The sequence below is a fragment of the Garra rufa genome, chromosome 14 (assembly GCF_049309525.1).
Source record: "Garra rufa chromosome 14, GarRuf1.0, whole genome shotgun sequence".
Taxonomy (NCBI): Eukaryota; Metazoa; Chordata; class Actinopteri; order Cypriniformes; family Cyprinidae; genus Garra; species Garra rufa.
The window spans coordinates 28,494,569-28,512,949 of record NC_133374.1 but is presented as its reverse complement, the minus strand read 5'-3'; the positions used below and the strand labels follow the sequence as shown (position 1 = coordinate 28,512,949).

At 36.2% G+C, this 18,381-nt stretch overlaps 2 protein-coding genes and 1 long non-coding RNA gene across 4 annotated transcripts; 2 read left to right on the top strand and 1 right to left on the bottom strand.

Annotated features, from left to right (window-relative positions):
• Positions 1-358: 358 nt before the first annotated feature.
• On the bottom strand, positions 359-2,866 carry LOC141284255 (uncharacterized). Its single transcript, XR_012338392.1, has 4 exons — positions 2,778-2,866; positions 2,628-2,698; positions 1,865-1,959; positions 359-754 (listed from the first exon to the last, which is right to left on the bottom strand). It is a non-coding gene; the product is annotated as an uncharacterized lncRNA (long non-coding RNA).
• An 8,095-nt stretch (positions 2,867-10,961) lies between these two features.
• Positions 10,962-11,918, top strand: LOC141284601 (odorant receptor 131-2-like). The gene has a single exon (XM_073817591.1). It carries the CDS (start codon positions 10,962-10,964, stop codon positions 11,916-11,918), a length of 957 nt encoding a protein of 318 aa, XP_073673692.1.
• A 2,435-nt stretch (positions 11,919-14,353) lies between these two features.
• Positions 14,354-16,760, top strand: diabloa (diablo, IAP-binding mitochondrial protein a). 2 transcript variants are annotated; one of them, XM_073818012.1, is made up of 6 exons: positions 14,354-14,578; positions 14,687-14,813; positions 15,331-15,453; positions 15,606-15,716; positions 15,880-15,976; positions 16,090-16,760. In XM_073818012.1, the coding sequence occupies exons 1-6, from the start codon at positions 14,451-14,453 to the stop codon at positions 16,293-16,295; spliced, it is 792 nt and encodes a 263-aa protein (XP_073674113.1). In that variant the 5' UTR covers positions 14,354-14,450; the 3' UTR covers positions 16,296-16,760. The 2 variants fall into 2 exon arrangements, with proteins under 2 accessions (XP_073674113.1, XP_073674112.1); XM_073818011.1 differs by having other exon boundaries at positions 14,355-14,578; positions 15,328-15,453.
• Positions 16,761-18,381: the final 1,621 nt, after the last annotated feature.

Here is an 18,381-nt window from a genome sequence, read left to right as displayed (position 1 = left end):
GGGTGAGTAAGGGAGGTCTGGGTCCAAAAGCAGGTAAGTAATTTTAATGATGTTAACAAAATAAACAAACAAACAAAAAGCCCCCATACCGAAATGTAATATATGTGCTTATATGAAATACCCATGTATTAAATACATGTCTTGTATATGCCATATCCATATATGATTCCTATTAGAAAATGGAACAATTTCATATATTGACATATAAGTCTACCCCATACAAAAATATATGATTATGTATGTATAATACATGTATTGCCATATATGGAATGTATATAATTATTTTATATATGTGAGATATATGCATTTTTTTATTATGTTATATACAAATTAGACATATATGAAACCATATATTTCATGCATATTTAATATTTTAATATGTGATCTTTGATCTTTAAATACAGGACACATGTGAGACAACTACACTCTACAAAGTTGCAGTGCATTGCACATTTCACAACTTAAGCTTTAAATGTTAAATGGTACAGTAAGCTACACAAAGAAACATCTTTATTTAAACAAAAATTATTTAAATAGGAAAAAAAAATGTTACTGACATGCACAATCAAACAGAAAAAAAAGAAACAATTACATATATAACTGATCAAAACACTGAACAGGCATAAGAAACAGAACATCAATTGTAGTGGTCCAGCTAAAGGTCTACAGGTTTGTATTCCCACAGCTTGGTTAGTTTTTGGTTTATTGCCATCCCCAGAAGGCCCCAGGTGAAGAAATGTCTGGATTCCAGCATCTGTATATAAAAAAAGATAAAAGTTAGATTTTGATAAGATAATTACAATAAATTTTCTGAACCATATACTTAAGACTTGCAATCCAACATTGTACCAAAGTGATAAACTACTATAAGATGACAAATATACTGAATATTAAACAGTTGGTAAAGTTAAAGATTCTTTTAAAACTGCAGAATACTAATTATGTATATATGTTTGTAAGTTGTAATTGTAAAATATTCCCAGATACCACAAGGACATGGCAGAACAACAGAGCACAGCCTGCATGGCCATTCAAATAATATGTCTCTATATACATGAAGAACTAAAATATAGTAACCCAAATGCTCAATAACAGAGTTCACAGCTAAGGTTACAATTTAATTTGCTATTTAGCATCAATTAAATGAGGTGTTGACATTCATAATACCTAATATGTGCATCGTTTTGGCCTGGAGAAAACAGGGGTGGAACTATTACATGGATTTTTGAAAGACAATTTTGATTAAATCCCCTAAAATAAGGTCCGCCGTTCACACAAACTCATAATACTTTCACATTTTATTCTATGACATAAAAAAACACCAGTTAAACCCCACTTTTGATTCTTATTTTAATTTTTAAACTCTTATGTTTCTTAAAAAAGATGGTTGCTAACATGCTGCTAAATGGGACTACAGGGCCTGTCGGAGGCATTAAACGTCATCACGCCAAACAGTTTATCAATTTACTGTGTTTTGCATTGTAGTGTAATTTATAGTGCAATTAATTGAAGAATAATCAATTAATAGTTTCCCGCACCACATTTACTGCCTTTGTCACAGCGAAAGTGAAACTTTAATAATCTATAGTGCTTAAAGCCACGTTTAAGATAAATGTTTACGGCCACATGAAGCTGTTAGAAAGCAGATAGATTGAGGATTTTCTTGAAGCAAGGATAAAATAATATTTTGTGTACCCACCCTAACAAAATGATAGCTAAAATGTGGTACTTCATTCACTAAAATAAGTTTAATCTTACCATATCCAAAACCTCTACAGTTATTTAATAGATTAAATGCACTAGAATTTTATAAAATAGTACACGGAGACATATTTTGTTGATTTGATTTGTCTACATATTTAACCTTTTCTGTGTACGCTCCATCATTCAGATCACTGCCATCCACATCTGCAGGTTCGGCCTCCATTTCTGTTTTCTGAGAATTTCGGGACTCATTACCTATTCATGTGACACAAACGAGAAAAGCACAATTATCAGCAAAGATATGAACAAAATTTACTACGATAAATTAACCATATTTTTAAAACCCCATAAATCTCATCCTTTAGTGTACTGTTACATTTATGCAATGTACACAACATACATGTTCTAATGCACCCGCTCTAGGCATGTCACTGACATGTCAATGCACTTGGTGCAATATAACCAAGTACTGTAATTTACTATATGAATTCAAGGTGCTTTTATTTAAATAATTAAATTTTTTGCAGTTTTATAGTTCTAGTCTAGACTACATCTCAGAGATAAACATTATAATAATTTTCCTCCGTTATTTTTGTCAGACAGCTTTAAATAATTTCCAAATGTGGCATTGCTTATCCAGTGAAAACAATGAGCTCACAGTATCTCAGATTGTTCATTAACCTACCCAGTAACGTTAGCTAAAATTAACTTTAATGCAAGCAAATTGCAAAACACATCAATGCAGCTGTAGGCTAATCATAACATCATATATAAAACAATGCAAGGGAATATTTTAAAAAACTTATCTGCTCTATATAGAGACAGAGGCTCTTGCAGACCAAAACAATCATATAACACTTAACGTTAGTTTCTATGAAATATTAGCGTAGGAATAAAGCGTTGAGTAAATTAGCATAAATTACCTGCACCGCTGCCACATTCAAAGGCGTTTCATCGTTTCCTCTCAGTGATGTCGGTCTGTCTTCGTGCCCGTCTATAAAATCATTGTTGTTAATTATGTGAATGTATTGGCACATTTGTTATCCTTCCACTTGCTAAGAAAAACATCTTACCGCAGATGACTTGTATCATTGCCCAGCCATTGCTCAGACTCTGCCGTTAGTGCGGGTGAGTTTGAATTTTGGCGCATGCGCAGTAGCGGTATTGTGACACGCACTCAATCGCTCATATTTTAATGAAATGCGTTTTAGTTCATTGATGATGACAGCACATATGGCCAAACAGTTACATGAAGTGTTTTCCCCCTCAATAACTTCATAATACATTCGTTTTACTACAAGTAACTAGTACATTGGTATTTTTTGAACAGGTTATATATTCATCTGTATTTTTCCCCAGAAAACTGAATTGAAACAATAAAGTTAAGCAAAAAAATATTTTGTTATGTGATTTACAATAAGCAGTATCTTTTAGGCATAAATGGTTAATAAACTTGCATAAATTCAATATATACATTGGTACTTTTGATATATATTGTTAACATATATGGTCTTATCATATAATACAATATACAATTTTAATATATATTGTAAACATATATGGTCATAACATGCAATACCATATAAAAGTTGACCATATATATACTTTCAATATATGTTTATATACAAATTGTACTATGGGAAATTCATATATGTTATAAACATATATCTACATATATCCAGAAGATGTATATATGTGATAATAATATATTGCCCTATATTTAACATATATGAGAGTAGCACTTCTGATATAGGGACATATATGTCATATATTACATTTCGGTATGGGCCAACACGGCAGAACATAACATAAACTCAAATACTAGATACACAAAAACCAAGGCCAGGAATACAGGAACGTAGAGCAGACAGACAGTTGACAGAAGACAATGCAGCCATGAAGCAGGAGTGAAAGGTGAGAGTTTTTAAAGACCAGATAATAGTGAACAGATGTGAATGAATCAGTGCTAATGACAAAGACAGGTGAATGCAATCAGGAAGTGCAGTGTAGGAACTGCGACCTCAGGAGGCTGAGGGGGGACCCACAGCCCCGATCATGACAAATGATATGTTGTCAAGCTAATATACCAATTTTTATCATGGCTATCCCTGTGGGGACAGTTGGAACACACTGTTGCAACCATCCCAACATGCTGTCCCTTACCACAATATTGATTTAAAAGCTTGCCATAACATTACATAATTGTAATTTTATAATGATAATACTAATGAACCCCTTTAATGGTTAGTTATCTCTCCTTTTTTAAGTGAATCGGTAAAAAATCTACTTGTTACTTAACAATGTTTTTAATTTACTATTCTTTTTTTTTTTTTACAGCCAATTTACCTTATTTTACCACTTTATTAAATGTTGCAACTGTCCCCTATTGTGGGGACGGTTGCAACATTTCTCTTTGTCTATTTAAGTGTAAAGTGTACGTATATTATAATATGCACACATGTTGCTGCAATATGGGTGAGTAGCTGACAGATGCGGCTTTATTTTATAAAAATTTCGACTTTCTAATACAAACTGTCTCTGAGAAACTAAAGGAAATGCAAAAAGTGTTGCAACCGTCCCCACTCTCCCCTATATTAACATCAGTGATTTTTTTTTCTTCAGAGTGTGTTCATTTATTTGAAAAAAATCCATATTCCTTATTTTCATATTCCATAATTAAGCTAAAATGTGAAAAATAATCTTTTGGTGTAGTGCTCCAAGATCCCTGTAATAATTGGGTGGTCTTGAAATGTTGTAATAACTGTACTTAATTTGAATATGAACATTTGATTGGTCAAATGCAAACCATATGGGTGTGGCTACCACTCAAATGTTAGAAGGTCAGAAAGTACATGGTAAGTGCCCATATATAGTTGAAGTCTATTAAAAGTGTTAAGGTTTAAATTTTAATACAAACAGTATTTCAGTAACAGTAGACATTTGTATTAGCCTACATATGTTCATGTGATTATTCAATTTTATGAAATGATGTGCAAGTTTCTTCTTGCTATTTAAAATATATATATCAAGTTATGTTACTGTCCCAATTTACCTCAACATGTTAAATAAATTGGGACAGTAGCATTCAGATAAAGTGGGACATTCTATGAATGACCAAATAATACTTTGCTTAATGTGAGAAATTGTATTGAAGTGACTGAATTCTTTGTTTTTGTTCTTGTTTTAATTCTTTACATTTCTATTTCTGTTGGAGTGCTTTAATAATTCTTTAAATTCTTCTTCTTTTTAAGTGTTTTAATTAATGTTAAGTGTTTATGAGTTTACAATCAACAGCACAATCTGCTAGCATGTCTTTTTTTGTAGTTATTCTTTTATATTCTGAACATTTTCTGTTAAAAAACACATTATTTTGTACAACGTTCTGTTGAAACTGTATTAACTAGGCAGAAACTAAATAAAAATGTGCGTCCCACTTTAGCAGATGCAGTGTCCCTTAAAAACATTAAAATCAGGCACTTCACATTTTTAAATCTCTTATATTAAAAAAAAAACAGATATAAGAGACTTTGAGAATTTGTTTAAAGCATAAATAGTGTTGGTAGAATAGATTTAATTGTATTCAATACATAGTTTATCAAAAAAAGTGTCCCACTTTTGCTGACCTCACCTTATATGAATACGCATATTACTCTATGACAAAATGGATTACACACCAATTTCAGGATCACAAAGTGCTTTCAGTAGCTTAAATTCATATTGTACATTTCCAATCATGAAATTATGTGCTTTTTTGGTTACAGAAATATTTGAAGATAGCGTATATAATAAATACTGATTATATATTTATCGAGAATTATTCATCATGTCTCACAAGTGATTTTCTTTCCTTTTTTTTTTTTTGTCTACTTTTCTCTTAGATGTGCACACAATGGCCAGTCAGAATGCCAGTGGCTATGAGCAAATGCAACTGATTCAGATTGATGAACTGAACTTCAGATTGTTCCCCTTCATGAGGAACATTTCACTGGCGCTGACCCAGATCTTTGTTTGGTCCTTCGTCTACCTCATCTTCCTCATGCTCTTAATATTGTCCAAGAAAGAGACTTTTAGAACAGAGACACGCTATATATTGTTTGACAAATGTATGTCAAGTTATTAGAATAATACAACACGTAGTCTTTAGAACAGTTTTGATAAAGCAAATTAATTAAGAGTGGTTAACAAGTACTTCATATTATTCCATGTAAAAAATAAAAATAAAATACAGTTTGCATTTGTCTGGCAAGTAAGGTCTTGGCATGGTGCCTCTCACATTCAGTATTGTTTAACAGCGACCTCTGCTGACCAGATTAAGCATGATTACACTTCTGTTTACATTACTTGCTTTATAATAACATTTCTTTTATTATAAGAATGATCTCGTGCATTACATGCATGACTATTGTGAAATGAATGTAATATGCAGCATGCATGGAAACCGGTGGATTTATATGATTCATGTTGGATTACAATAATGCCAATGTAATTAAAGTAAATTATTCCTGTACAAATAAAATGAAGTACTTAGGCAAGCATCAATTATCTTTTCTAGCTTCCAGGTGAACATCAAACTCGCATACAATAATTTAAATATGTATTAATAAACATTTTTTTAAACCAACACATTTACATTTTTGACTTTTAGTTCCTCAGTTATTTTGTCTTCCAAAAGTTTTTCAAGTGTAACTTCTATAAAGTTAGGTTAGGGCATTTACCATACAGACATGGGTCACTCTTAATGCTGCTCTCTGTTTGAGGCCTTTTACAAAAAAATAAAATAAATAAATAATCAGTGGTTATGTTTGCTACATGTCAGTAATGTCATGCGGCCTTTTATACCACTGTGACATAATGTAACCATGACCTCCAAACAGCCAATATTGTGATTTCTGTGTATTCCCGTGAAGCGACTTCAGCTGTGCTGGTGATTGTGGCAGTAGAGCCACAGGTATATTCCAATCTCCTGAATTTTCCGTTCAGTCTGGCCATTAGTCTGAGGGTGATAACCTGAGGACAGGCTGACAGAAACTCCTAGTTGCCTGAAGAATGAATTCCACAGATAAATTGTGAACTCCGGTCCGACACAACATCTTCAGGTAGACCGAAATGATGGAAAACTTGATAGAATTGTAATTCTGCAGTTTCCAATGAGGTGGGTAAACTCTGTATGGGAATTAGTTTGCAGGCCTTGAAGAATCGGTTTACAATGACCAGAATACAGGTGTGGTTTTCAGAGGGTGGCTGATCGGTTATGAATAAACTCCATTGTGGGACCATGGTGGCCTAGGAATGAGTGGGACCAGTTTTTTTTTCTCAGGTAGGTGTTGTAGGGTCTTATGCTGATGATACACTGGGCAACTTTTTGAGCAATGTTGCCGGGCAACTTTGGCAAATGTTGCCGTCAACGGGCAGCCAGGTGTGATACAGGGCCCACAACTGATCTAAATTATCCAGATACAGAATGTTTTACCCATTCTCAATGGGAAAGTGCCCAAGCAACATTGCTCAAAAAAAGTTGCCTGATAAAATTGCTCAAAAAGTTGCCCCATGTATCATCAGCCTTAGACATGGTGCAGAATGCGCATCCCTTCACATATTAGGAGACATCCTGGGTCATGTTGGGCCAACAATACTTATTGCAGAAGAGCGAGAGGGTTTGCTGGCTGTCTGGGTGTCCAGAGCCTAGATATATATGAACTGAGTCCATTAGGGACAATTGAAGAGCTGATGGTACAAAGATCTGTCCCTCAGGACCTCCCAGTGGAGCTAGCTCAGAGCATGTGGCTTCAATTATCTGGCCCTTGAGGACCCACTGAATGGGACTCACAATGATTAGCCAGATAGCAAGAAGTTTTCGATTGCCGATAATTGCACTCCCCCAGGGACCGTTTCTTTGAGTAGAAGGCATATGGATGGAGAACTGGAAGCTCACCCTGCCGCTGGGATAACACAGCTCCTACTCGGGTGGTGGAAGCGTCACCCTCAATGATGAATGGTAACTCGAGATCTGGATGGATGAGTGTAGGAGCTGTGCAAAACGCTTCTTTCAGATGTGGGAATGTTTCTTTTGCAGCAGAGTTCTAGGACAGAGTCTTGGGCTGGTTTCAAAGCAACGAGAGGATCACAGATCTAACTAAAATTGGCAATGAATCTTCTATAGAAGTTGGTGAAGCCCAGGAAACGTTGCACGTCCCTGACTGAGGAGGGTTGCTGCCAGTCCTGGATGACTTGTACCTTCCTCTGGTCAATCTCGATGCCATGCCCACTGGTAAAATAACCGAGGAAGTGAATAGCCTTGTGGTGGAAATCCAGTAACTTTTCCAGCTTCAGGTACAGGTGGTATTCCCTGAGCTTCTGGAGGACTTGTGTTACGTGTTGGCGATGTTTGGCCAACTTCTGGCAGTAGATCAGAATGTCATCGATGTAGACAATGATGAAGCAATGGAGGAACTCCCAGAACACCTCATTCATTAATTCCTGAAATACGGAGAGTGAGTTGGACAGTTCATAAGCTATTATGTGATTCATAGTGGCCTAATGATGTAACAAAGGAGGTCTTTCACTCGTCACCCTCACGTATCCGGATGAGGTTGTAGCCGATTCGCCGATTCCGACTTGGTGAAGATGTGAGCTTCACAAAGGTGTTCCAGGATGGGAACAGAGAAAGGGGATATCGGAACTTGACTGTTTGAGAGTTGTGAGCCCAGTAATCAATGCATGGCCGCAAGCCTCTATCCTTCTTACTGTTCAAGGAAAAGCTTGAAGCGGCATGGGAGGTTGATGGTAGCATGAGGTTTTGTTTCAGTGCCTCCTTGATGTACTTCTCCATGGCCTTCTGTTCCAGGACTACTGATACACTTTACCCTTGGGTAAAGTTGCCCCTGGCAGCAGCTTAATGGTACAGTACTATGGTCGATGGGACGGTAGTTTGGTTGACAACTGCTTACTGAAAACATTCTGGAATGCCTGCTACTCGAGGGGAATTTCCTGTTGAGTTGTGGTGTCTAGGCTCTCGATGGTGGTGGAGTTGAGGTTGAAAATGTTGGCAGAAGATGACTGGTTGAGTTTAAACTGACAAGATTACAGTTTTCTTGACAGAAGACAAACAATCTTCTTCATTTTTGGATCTCTCCAGTGTTCCAACTCACTACTGGAGTGTATTGAGGCATCCACGGGCATCCCAGGATGACTTCAGCAGTGGATCCTCCAGCAGTGGATCCTGAGATGCTTAACTCTTGCGAACAGGGTCTCCTTTTGAGGTAGAGTCTTTGTAAAAGGTACTCACCACTGGGTGTGGTGGCCAAACTGGAAAGTTTGGTATTAGATGTTCTTCTGCCCCTCAGTATAAATTTAATCGTTTGACTATTCTCCGTTGATGCCCCCATGACGGTTCAGATAGATCTTTGAATAAAACATTCCAGGCCGATCACATCATCGTTGATCTGCATCTGCTGGCACTACCAGTCAAAAGTTTTTAAACAGTACGATTTTTAATGTTTTTTTTTAAAGAATTATTTTCTGCTCACCAAGCCAGCAATTTTTAATTTGATCGAAAATACAGCAAAAGCAGTAATATTGTAAAATTGATATATTTATTATTTAAAATTATTATATTTGAATATATTTTATATGCAATTTATTTCTGTGATCAAAGCTTCATTTTCAGCATTTCTTAAGTCTTCAGTGTCACATGATCCTTCGGAAATCATTCTAATATGATTCTAATAGCTGATTTGCTGTTCAAGAATCATTTTTATTATTATTCTTAGGGGTGTGACGTGAGATCTGACTGGTCTTGCCAGAATGTGACAATATCATGGCAAAACATTTTGGAGTATTTACATTAGAGCTGCATGACTAATCCTTAAAATATCAAGATCTCTATTCAAACACCCACGCTATCTTATTCATGAATGACAACGATTCAGCGGTGTCTATTACAACTGTTTCACGCGCTCTACTGACGCTTACGATGTGAAAGTTATTGAAGACATTCAAATCTGCATTTTTACTGCAGCTGTTTCAGAAAGCAACACAAACAGTCTTTTTAACCACATAATCATGATTATTTCTTTGTTTAAACAGACATTTAAATAACATAAGTACTGGGATAAAAGCTTATAGTTTGGGTATAAACACTTATTATCTACAGTAGCGATCAAAACGAAAGTATCTTCTAACACGTATGTAGTGTAACACTTATCCTCTTCCGGAGGTGGCGACAACTGCACGTTTTAAAAAAGTTTGTCATTCAATTATACATTCAAGAGATTCCAATAGTGAAACTTTATTAATTGAGACACTGGCTCCTTAATTTTTTTTTTTAATTTTGTTCAAATATAGACTAGCAATGAACATGCTGTCAGAACCCCTAGTAAATTACGTAATTTTGTTTAGATTTCTATTCCTTTTTTTATTCAGAATCTTGATCTTCAATTTATAAAAGAAAATTGTTTTTCAATTTATCCAGAATCTTACAGAATTCGTTAACATATTTATTACTGCATTTTAATTTCATAAAGTACAAGTTCATATCAAAATGCACCTACATTTTTTTGCATTTTGTGTTTTTTTTATTTTTTTATTTTTTTGTTGTTATTGAATAAAATACTATTTCCCCTATATATTTCATCATTGAGGATTTCTTTAAAAAAGAATCAATTGAGGATTAGAATCTGGCCAAACACCATTTAAGTTTTTAACTCTAGTTTGTGTACTAATACAGATTTGGACTTTTATGGCATATTGCAAATAAAAGAAATGTAAATGCAAGATTGTGTCTCAGTGCTCCATGTCTATCCCCAAACACAAGCACATCTAAATTTAGCTTTAGATGCCATCAGCTAAGCTGATGTCATCCACAGGAGTTTGCTCTGTCAAACTCTATATAAATGTTTGTTCACAGTGCACATTGTCATTTCCTACACTTGATATATGACCATGGCTCAAGAATAGAACCATATTGTCAGTAAGTATTACAGCAATGATAATTTCATGACCTTCAATTGTGTAAACTGACATTATATATATGTATGGCTATGTAAATATTCGAAGCTTATTGATAATGTATGCTATATATAAATATTGAGAATATATGTCAAAGTGCAATCTCTATATAACTATTATTGGGACATAACAGTTGCATTTAAGATTATTTATAGTGTATGTTATGAATACCTATTATTTATTTATCAAGGACTGTTCATCATTTATGTCTCACGTGTGTTTTGTCTATTTTTCTCTCAGATGTGCACACAATGGCCAGTCAGAATACCAGTGGCTATGAGCAACTACAACTGATTCAAGTTGACCCCGTCCGGAGGAACATTTCACTGGCGCTGACTCAGATCGTTGTGTGGCCCTTTGTCTATCTCATCTTTCTCATGCTCTTAATATTCTCCAAGAAAGAGACTTTCAGAACAGAGACACGCTATATATTGTTTGGTCATTCTCTTTTGGTAGACCTGATATTTCTTTGTCTGACAGATTTTGTCCTGCTCTTATCATACAACTTTGTTTTGATACCTCTGCACTTCTGCATCCCCATCTGCATGTTAATGGAAGCGATCACAGCATGTGCACCACTTACGATTGTAGCCATGTGTGTGGAGCGCTATGTGGCCATTTGCATGCCGCTGCGACACCATGCCATCTCCACCTCTAGAAGAGCCCTAATAGTGATTTTAATGATTTGGATCCTGAGCTCCATAAACCCCTTTGTTGATATGTTTATCCTCATTAGCACTGCCTCTCGTGAATACTTGTCTCAGCTCACACACTGCCACTATGAGATTATGGTCCCAGAAAAGATTCGTCACTTTGCTAGGGGACTGTTGTATATTGTGGGGCTTGTGGTGATTTTGACAGTTGAAGTCTTTTGTTATGTAATGATATACCTTGCTGCACGTGCAGCGTCTGGGGACAATAAGAAGTCAGCATCGAAAGGGCAGCGCACTATTTCTCTTCATATCCTTCAGCTGTTTTTATGCACGGCTGAGGTCATGTGTCCTTACATTGAGGCTGTAGTTATGCAGTATGATATTCAAACATACCTGACTGTCCGATTTGTAAATTTCCTTGCATTTAGTATCACTTCTAGGGCAGTGAGCCCTCTCGTCTATGGCTTTAGAGATGAGAAATTCTACGCAGCTATGGTTTATTATATCAGATGCAAAAACAACACCATCTCATCTGACACAATTAAACAATCATGACTGTCTTTTAGTAAAGTCTTTAATCAAACTACATATTGTTTAATGTTTTAAGATCGCCCATGTTACTTTAACAGGCCTAAGTCATTTGTATAATACAACACATATGTGACCCTGGACCACAAAACCAGTCTTAAGTCGCTGGGGTATGTTTGTAGCAATAGCCAAAAATACATCGCATGGGTCAAAATTATTGATTTTTCTTTTATGTCAAAAATCATTAGGAAATTAAGTAAAGATCATGTTCCATGAAGATTTTTTGTAAAATTCCTACTGTAAATGTATCAAAATGTAATTTTTGATTAGTAATATGCATTGTTAAGATCCTAATTTGGACAACTTTAAAGGTGATTTTCTCAGGATTTTGATTTTTTTTGCACCCTTAGATTCCAGATTTTCAAATAGATGTATCTCGGCCAAATATTGTCCTATCCTAACAAACCATACATCAATAGAAAGCTTATTTACTGAGCTTTCATATTATATATACATCTCAGTTTTGTAAAATTTAACCTTATGACTGGTTTTGTGGTCCAGGGTCACATATTCTTTAGAACCGTTTTATAAAGCAAATGCATTAAAAGTGGTTAACAAGTACTCCATGATACAAAATCCAGAGTTTGTATTTGTCTGGCTAATACAGTCTATGCAAGACACCTCTCACATTCAGTATATTGTTTAATAGCGACCTCTGTTGGTCGTATTAAGCATTATTAGTGAAATTTAGACTTGGATGTTTACATTACTTGCTTTATATTCACTCACATGACTGTTTAACCACATTTCTTTGATTATAAGAATTAGATTATGCAGTACACCCATGACTGTTGTGAAATGGATGCCTTATGCAACATGCAGGCAAATCTGTGGATTTTTAATTCTCAACCCCTGTATTTATGACAATTAATATGATTAATCTTGGATTAAAATCATGTCAATGTAATGAAAGTCAATTATTCCTGTATAAATAAAGGAAAGCCCTTAGGACACATAGCAAGCATTTTAAATCGTCTTTTGCAGTCTTCAGGTCTAACATACAATCCTTTAAATATGTACTAATAAACAATTATTCAAGCCAATAATTTTACATTTTGGATTTTTAAGCCCTCAGTTGTTTTGTCTTCCAAATGTTTTTCATGTCTATAATGTTTTGTGGCCTTGCATGCCACTGTGACATGTTGCAATCATGACTTCCAACAACTTTATTGTGATTTCTGTGTATTCTTGTGATTTGGACCCTGAGCTCTATAAACTCCTTGTTTACCTGTACATTCTTATACTCCTGCCTAAGATAAGTACTTTCTGAACTCAGGTTTCATCACGTTTTAAGGGTCTTCTCATTGCTGTGTCTTTCTTTTTATGAATACTCTTTAAATGGAATTTTAAAGGTCTTTTGGATGCAAATGGATTTGTGGAATAGACTTTTTGCACCATTAAACATTTGTCATACAGATACCTTGAACTTTCAATATGCTATCTTCTTTTTTTAGTGCAGCAAACATACTGGCCAAAAGAGAATATTCTGAAATATTTGTTATCTAAAAATCAGAATTTTTCCATGCATATCTCTCTGTTTTTCCACGATTTAATGAATCACAAATGAAATAATACATGATAAAATGAAATTAATTCATTCATTAACACTTTGATTCAGCAAGGATGTATTAAATGGATCAAAAGTGACAGTATGGACATTTAAAACCTCACATAAGTTTTTGTTTCAATCAAAGTTATCACAAACATATTAAGCAGCACTACTTTGGGAGCACCAAATCAGTACTGTATTTTTTTTTTTTATCAAATAAATGTAGCCTTGATGAGACTTCTTTCTAAACCTTTCTTCTAAACTTTTAAACAGGAGTGTCTTTATTTTATTATGTTTTAACAGTTTAGGCTTCCTTTGCTGCAAAAGTTTCCATACAGCCCTTGAGGCATAACAAAAACAGTACAAATAGTGCTGTTTAATTGTCTCCCAACATGCTGATAGGGAACCGTTGAGAAACCATTCAAACCAATTGAATTGCTCTATCAAGAGCTTTCTTCAGGTACTCATGTAAACACAGTAGCTACTTTGTGTTGCCATGATATTTTTGTCCACTAAGTGTTTTTTCTTATCATGTTGACTTTTCTGCCACACCTCTTTCAGACGTCCAAGCCATGCTCATCAATTCCTATGCCTGTTATGTTCTCAATACACAGTTTTGTAACATCTGGAGGTGTGTTACCATGTGCTGCAGCTCAACCACTAAGAGCTCACTAGTGTTTACCACAGCCTGTTAAATCTTTTTTGCTGACGTAGTGTGTAGATGTACGTCAAACCCTATCTTTCCTTGAACTTAACCCGCTAAAATCAAGATTAAAGGTCCGAATAAACGGATCAATAGACGGCATGGAGGGCAGAGTCCTTCAGCAGTATATAAATACTGGTGGGCATCGCTCTCAACTTAAAACATTGTAGAGCTTTGCTTAAAGACAAATACAGGCTTAAGGGATAAACCCAGAAGTGTTTTAATTCGTGAAAGCCTGTAAGGCAATATGCAAGTTTTTAGAAACTGCGGTTTGTGTGCTAGTGGGACTCTTCTTAAAGGCCGGACCGACTTCCTGGCTTCCCGAAGAAACATGGCAGCTCTGCGACTGAGTGCTGCCTGTGTGCAACTTCTCAAGTAAGATTGCGTTTGTATTTTGCGATTTTTAAGCAGGACGTCGTTGTAGAAATTGCTGGTTTTCACGTAATTTCTATTCTCAGTCTAATTTGTTTTATTATTTTAAAGGGACAAGGCCAACCTCTTCTGCAGAAGCCCCGTTCATCAGCGTCTTCTGCGCCTGCCGGAGGTCGCCCGATGCAATACAGTCGCGTTCAGTGTCGGCAGCAGCCTTTGTGCGGTTCCTTTCACACAGGTAACCTTCATACATAATGTTGCATATAAGGTATAGATAGTGAAAAAAAGTGACAAACTTGTAAAACGCTGGTATAGAGAGCGTGACAGCATGCGTTTGTTCATTTGTGTGGATGTGGAGTCGATTCTGATTCAGTTACTGTCGCATTAACTATTTTCTTAAGTTGTTTTTTTGCAAACTGAAATGTTTTTCGTATAGAATGCTTACTGAATGCAGTCAGTCAGATTAAAAACATAACAAAATAAGTCAGAAATATGTATATAATATATACAAGAACGTAATAGTTCTAATTCATTAACCGCTCCGACTCGTTTATATAGTGTGGGTGATTCACTAAAAAGAGTCGGTTCATTAGAGTCATTCATTTGAGAATCACTCTACACTGGTCGCGCTGTATGTTTAATTATTCGCCGAAAGGAATCATTTTGGCAGTCAAAAATCTGCGATGGGTTCCCTATATTACTATTACTATTGTGCAAGTGTAATAAAATGCATCCATTTTTTTTTTCTTCAGCAGGTTGAGAACCTCTCACATGAATCCCTGATTCGTCGGGCCTCGTGTCTGGTCACAGACAGTGCCAACACGTACCTCTCTCAGACCACACTGGCTCTTGTGGATGCCCTCACACAGTATGCCAAGGTAAGTCTTGCAAACACTGCATCTTAAACCTATAGTTCACTCAGTAAAACTAGCTTTGTAAGGTGTACTTCATGTGTATGCTGACTAAGGTCTTCTGTTTCTGTTGAAGTATATGGACTATAAAGTAATTTTACTGTGTTTGTTTTTCTTAGGCACTACATACACTCGTTGCCCTTCAAAAGCGATACATAAACTCAATAGGAAAACTGGCCCCTGCTGAAGAGGACAGCATTTGGCAGGTGATCATTGGCCAGCGAGTGGAGGTAAATTCAGTTCCTTTAGGTGTTTATTTACTTTTTGTAGAACAAGGTCTGCTTTAGTTTATCTGAGTGGTGTTTACATTTTGCAACAGTATAGATCATGATCAAGACAAATAAACAGACCTTGTTGATATCAGAGGTTTCACAGTGCTTTTCTTTTTTCCAGGTTAGTGATAGATTGGAAGAATGCAGACGGTTTGAGTCAAACTGGGTGAATGCCATTAACATCTGTGAATTGTCAGCAGAAGCAGCTTACAATTCAGGTATGTTTATCCTGAATTAATGTTTTATGTTTGATCTATGCGATCTGAAAGCATTTATTGTACATGTGACTTTGGTTTGGTCTGTCGATTGATTCAATCCTAATGTTTTACAGGAGCAGAGCATGCATGCACAGCAACAAAGACTAATCTACAGGTGGCACAGTGCAAAGTGGAAGAGCTTAGAATGATCTCAAAAGAAGCAGAGAAAAAACTGGCTGAAACGAAAGCAGAAGAAATCCAGAGAATGGCAGAGTATGCCTCCAGCATTGACATCAATGATCTAGAAGATATTCCTGAGGCCTACCTTCGTGAGGACTAGACAAAACTACACGTTCGTGACATTGGTGTTCTGTAGCCGGCAGTCACTCAATGAGTATGAATGAATCGAGAATGCACCTTGATATGAATTTGCAATCAGTATTGGTTATGTAATTAAAAGAAGCAAAGTTTTTGAAGGCCTCATTGAATGTATATGGTTTATGTTCATAACATAAGAGCAGGTTAAAGTCCAAAAAAAAATGTATTTTAAGTATTAAAGTAATTAATACAGATTGTAAAATGTATGCAGAGCAGAAGCTTGCCAAGAAATTGCTTTAGAAGTAACACTGAGTATTTGTATATATGTATATATTTTTCATATTGTTTATTTTTTAGCGCAGTTACATGTGTGTTTAAGCAACAATGAAATCATGTGACGTGATATTACAAAGTTGCAATCAATGTTTTATATTTCTAGAGATCAACTGTTATTTATTATTCTAATAAATGGAAATTTTATTCAGAATTTTTTTTTTGGCAAAATGTGTGAATTCTTGAACTGAGATATGATGACTGCAATTTTAAAATGAATTGATACATATCTATGTATCTCACCCTCTCATTTCAGCAACCATTTTAGTATATCTTCTCAAGGGACAATACCAGGGGTGTAGCAGCCAATTTAAAAGTGGGGGGACAGTATGGTGATGTTCATACAGTATAATAAATTCTAAATAGAGGAACAATGGGCATTTTACAGCACCAAAGTGGCAATTTGAGGACACCCAAGAGATTTGCGCTGTGATTGGCTAAATGTTAGTTCACTCAAATCTAAGTAACAAATCAGAGAACAATGGCGGAAATATTGGTGCTAGGTCAAAAAAAGTGCGTGGGACATGTCCCCCCCGGTTGCTATGCCCCTGGACAATACTATAAGAATGAAACTTGGATATATTTTAAGTAGTCAATGTGCAGCTTCTATAGCAGTATAGATTTACTATCCTCTGAAAATAACTCAACATACAACCATTATTGTCAAAACAGCTGGCAACAAAAGTTAGTACACTCTAAGTGATAACAGCAGTACATGGTTTAACCATGCAAAGCCAAATGTCCTATTTATCATGTTTATGTTTTTGTCTGCTTAGCAGGACCATACAAAGTTGTGTATCTTGTATTAGAACAGTTAAAATTGGGTGCTTTAAATACAATTCTCTCATACTGACCACTGGATGTTCAACATGGCATCTCATGGCAAAGAACTCTCTGTGGATTTGAGATTTAGAATTGTTGCTCTCCACAAAGATGGCCAAGGCTATTAGAGGTTCGGTAACACCCTGAAAGCGAGTTACACTACAGTGATCAGGGTCATACAGAGGTTTTCCAAGATGGGTTCCATTCGGAACAGGCCTGACAAGGGTCGATCAACGAAGTTGAGCAGTCTATCTTCAAAAAACAGATGCATGAGTGCTGCCAGCATTGCTTTAAAGGTTGCAGAAGAAGAAGGTCAGCTTGTCAGTGCTCAGACCATACACCGCACACTGCAACAAGTCGGTTTGCATAGGCTTCGTCCCAGACAGAAGCCTCATCTAAAGCAGGCTCACATGAAATCCCGCAAACAGTTTGCTGAAGACAACCTGTCCAAGAGCATGATTGACTGGAAACCATGTCCTGTGGTCTGATGAGACTATAAGATAAACTTGTTTGGCTCAGATGGTGTCCTGCATGTGTGGTGATGCCCTGTTGAGGAGTACCAAGAAAATTGTGTCTTGTCTACAGTCAAGCATGGTGGTGGTAGCATCATGGTCTGGAGCTGCATTAGTGCTGCTGGTACTGGGGAGCTGCAGTTCATTGAGGGAACCATGAATTCCCTCCAGAAACTAGGCCGAACAGCAGTTTTCCAACATGATAACGACTCTTAAACACACCACCAAGATGACAACTGCCTTGATGAGGAAGCCGAAGGTTAAGGTGATGGAGTGGCTAAGTATGTCACCAGATCTGAACCCTATTAAGCACCTGTGGGGCATCCTCAAGCATAAGGTGGAGAAGCACCATGTGTCTAATGTCCAGCAGCTCTGTGATGTCATTATAGAGGAGTGGAAGAGGATCCCAGCAACAATCTGTGCAGCTCTGGTCAATTCCAT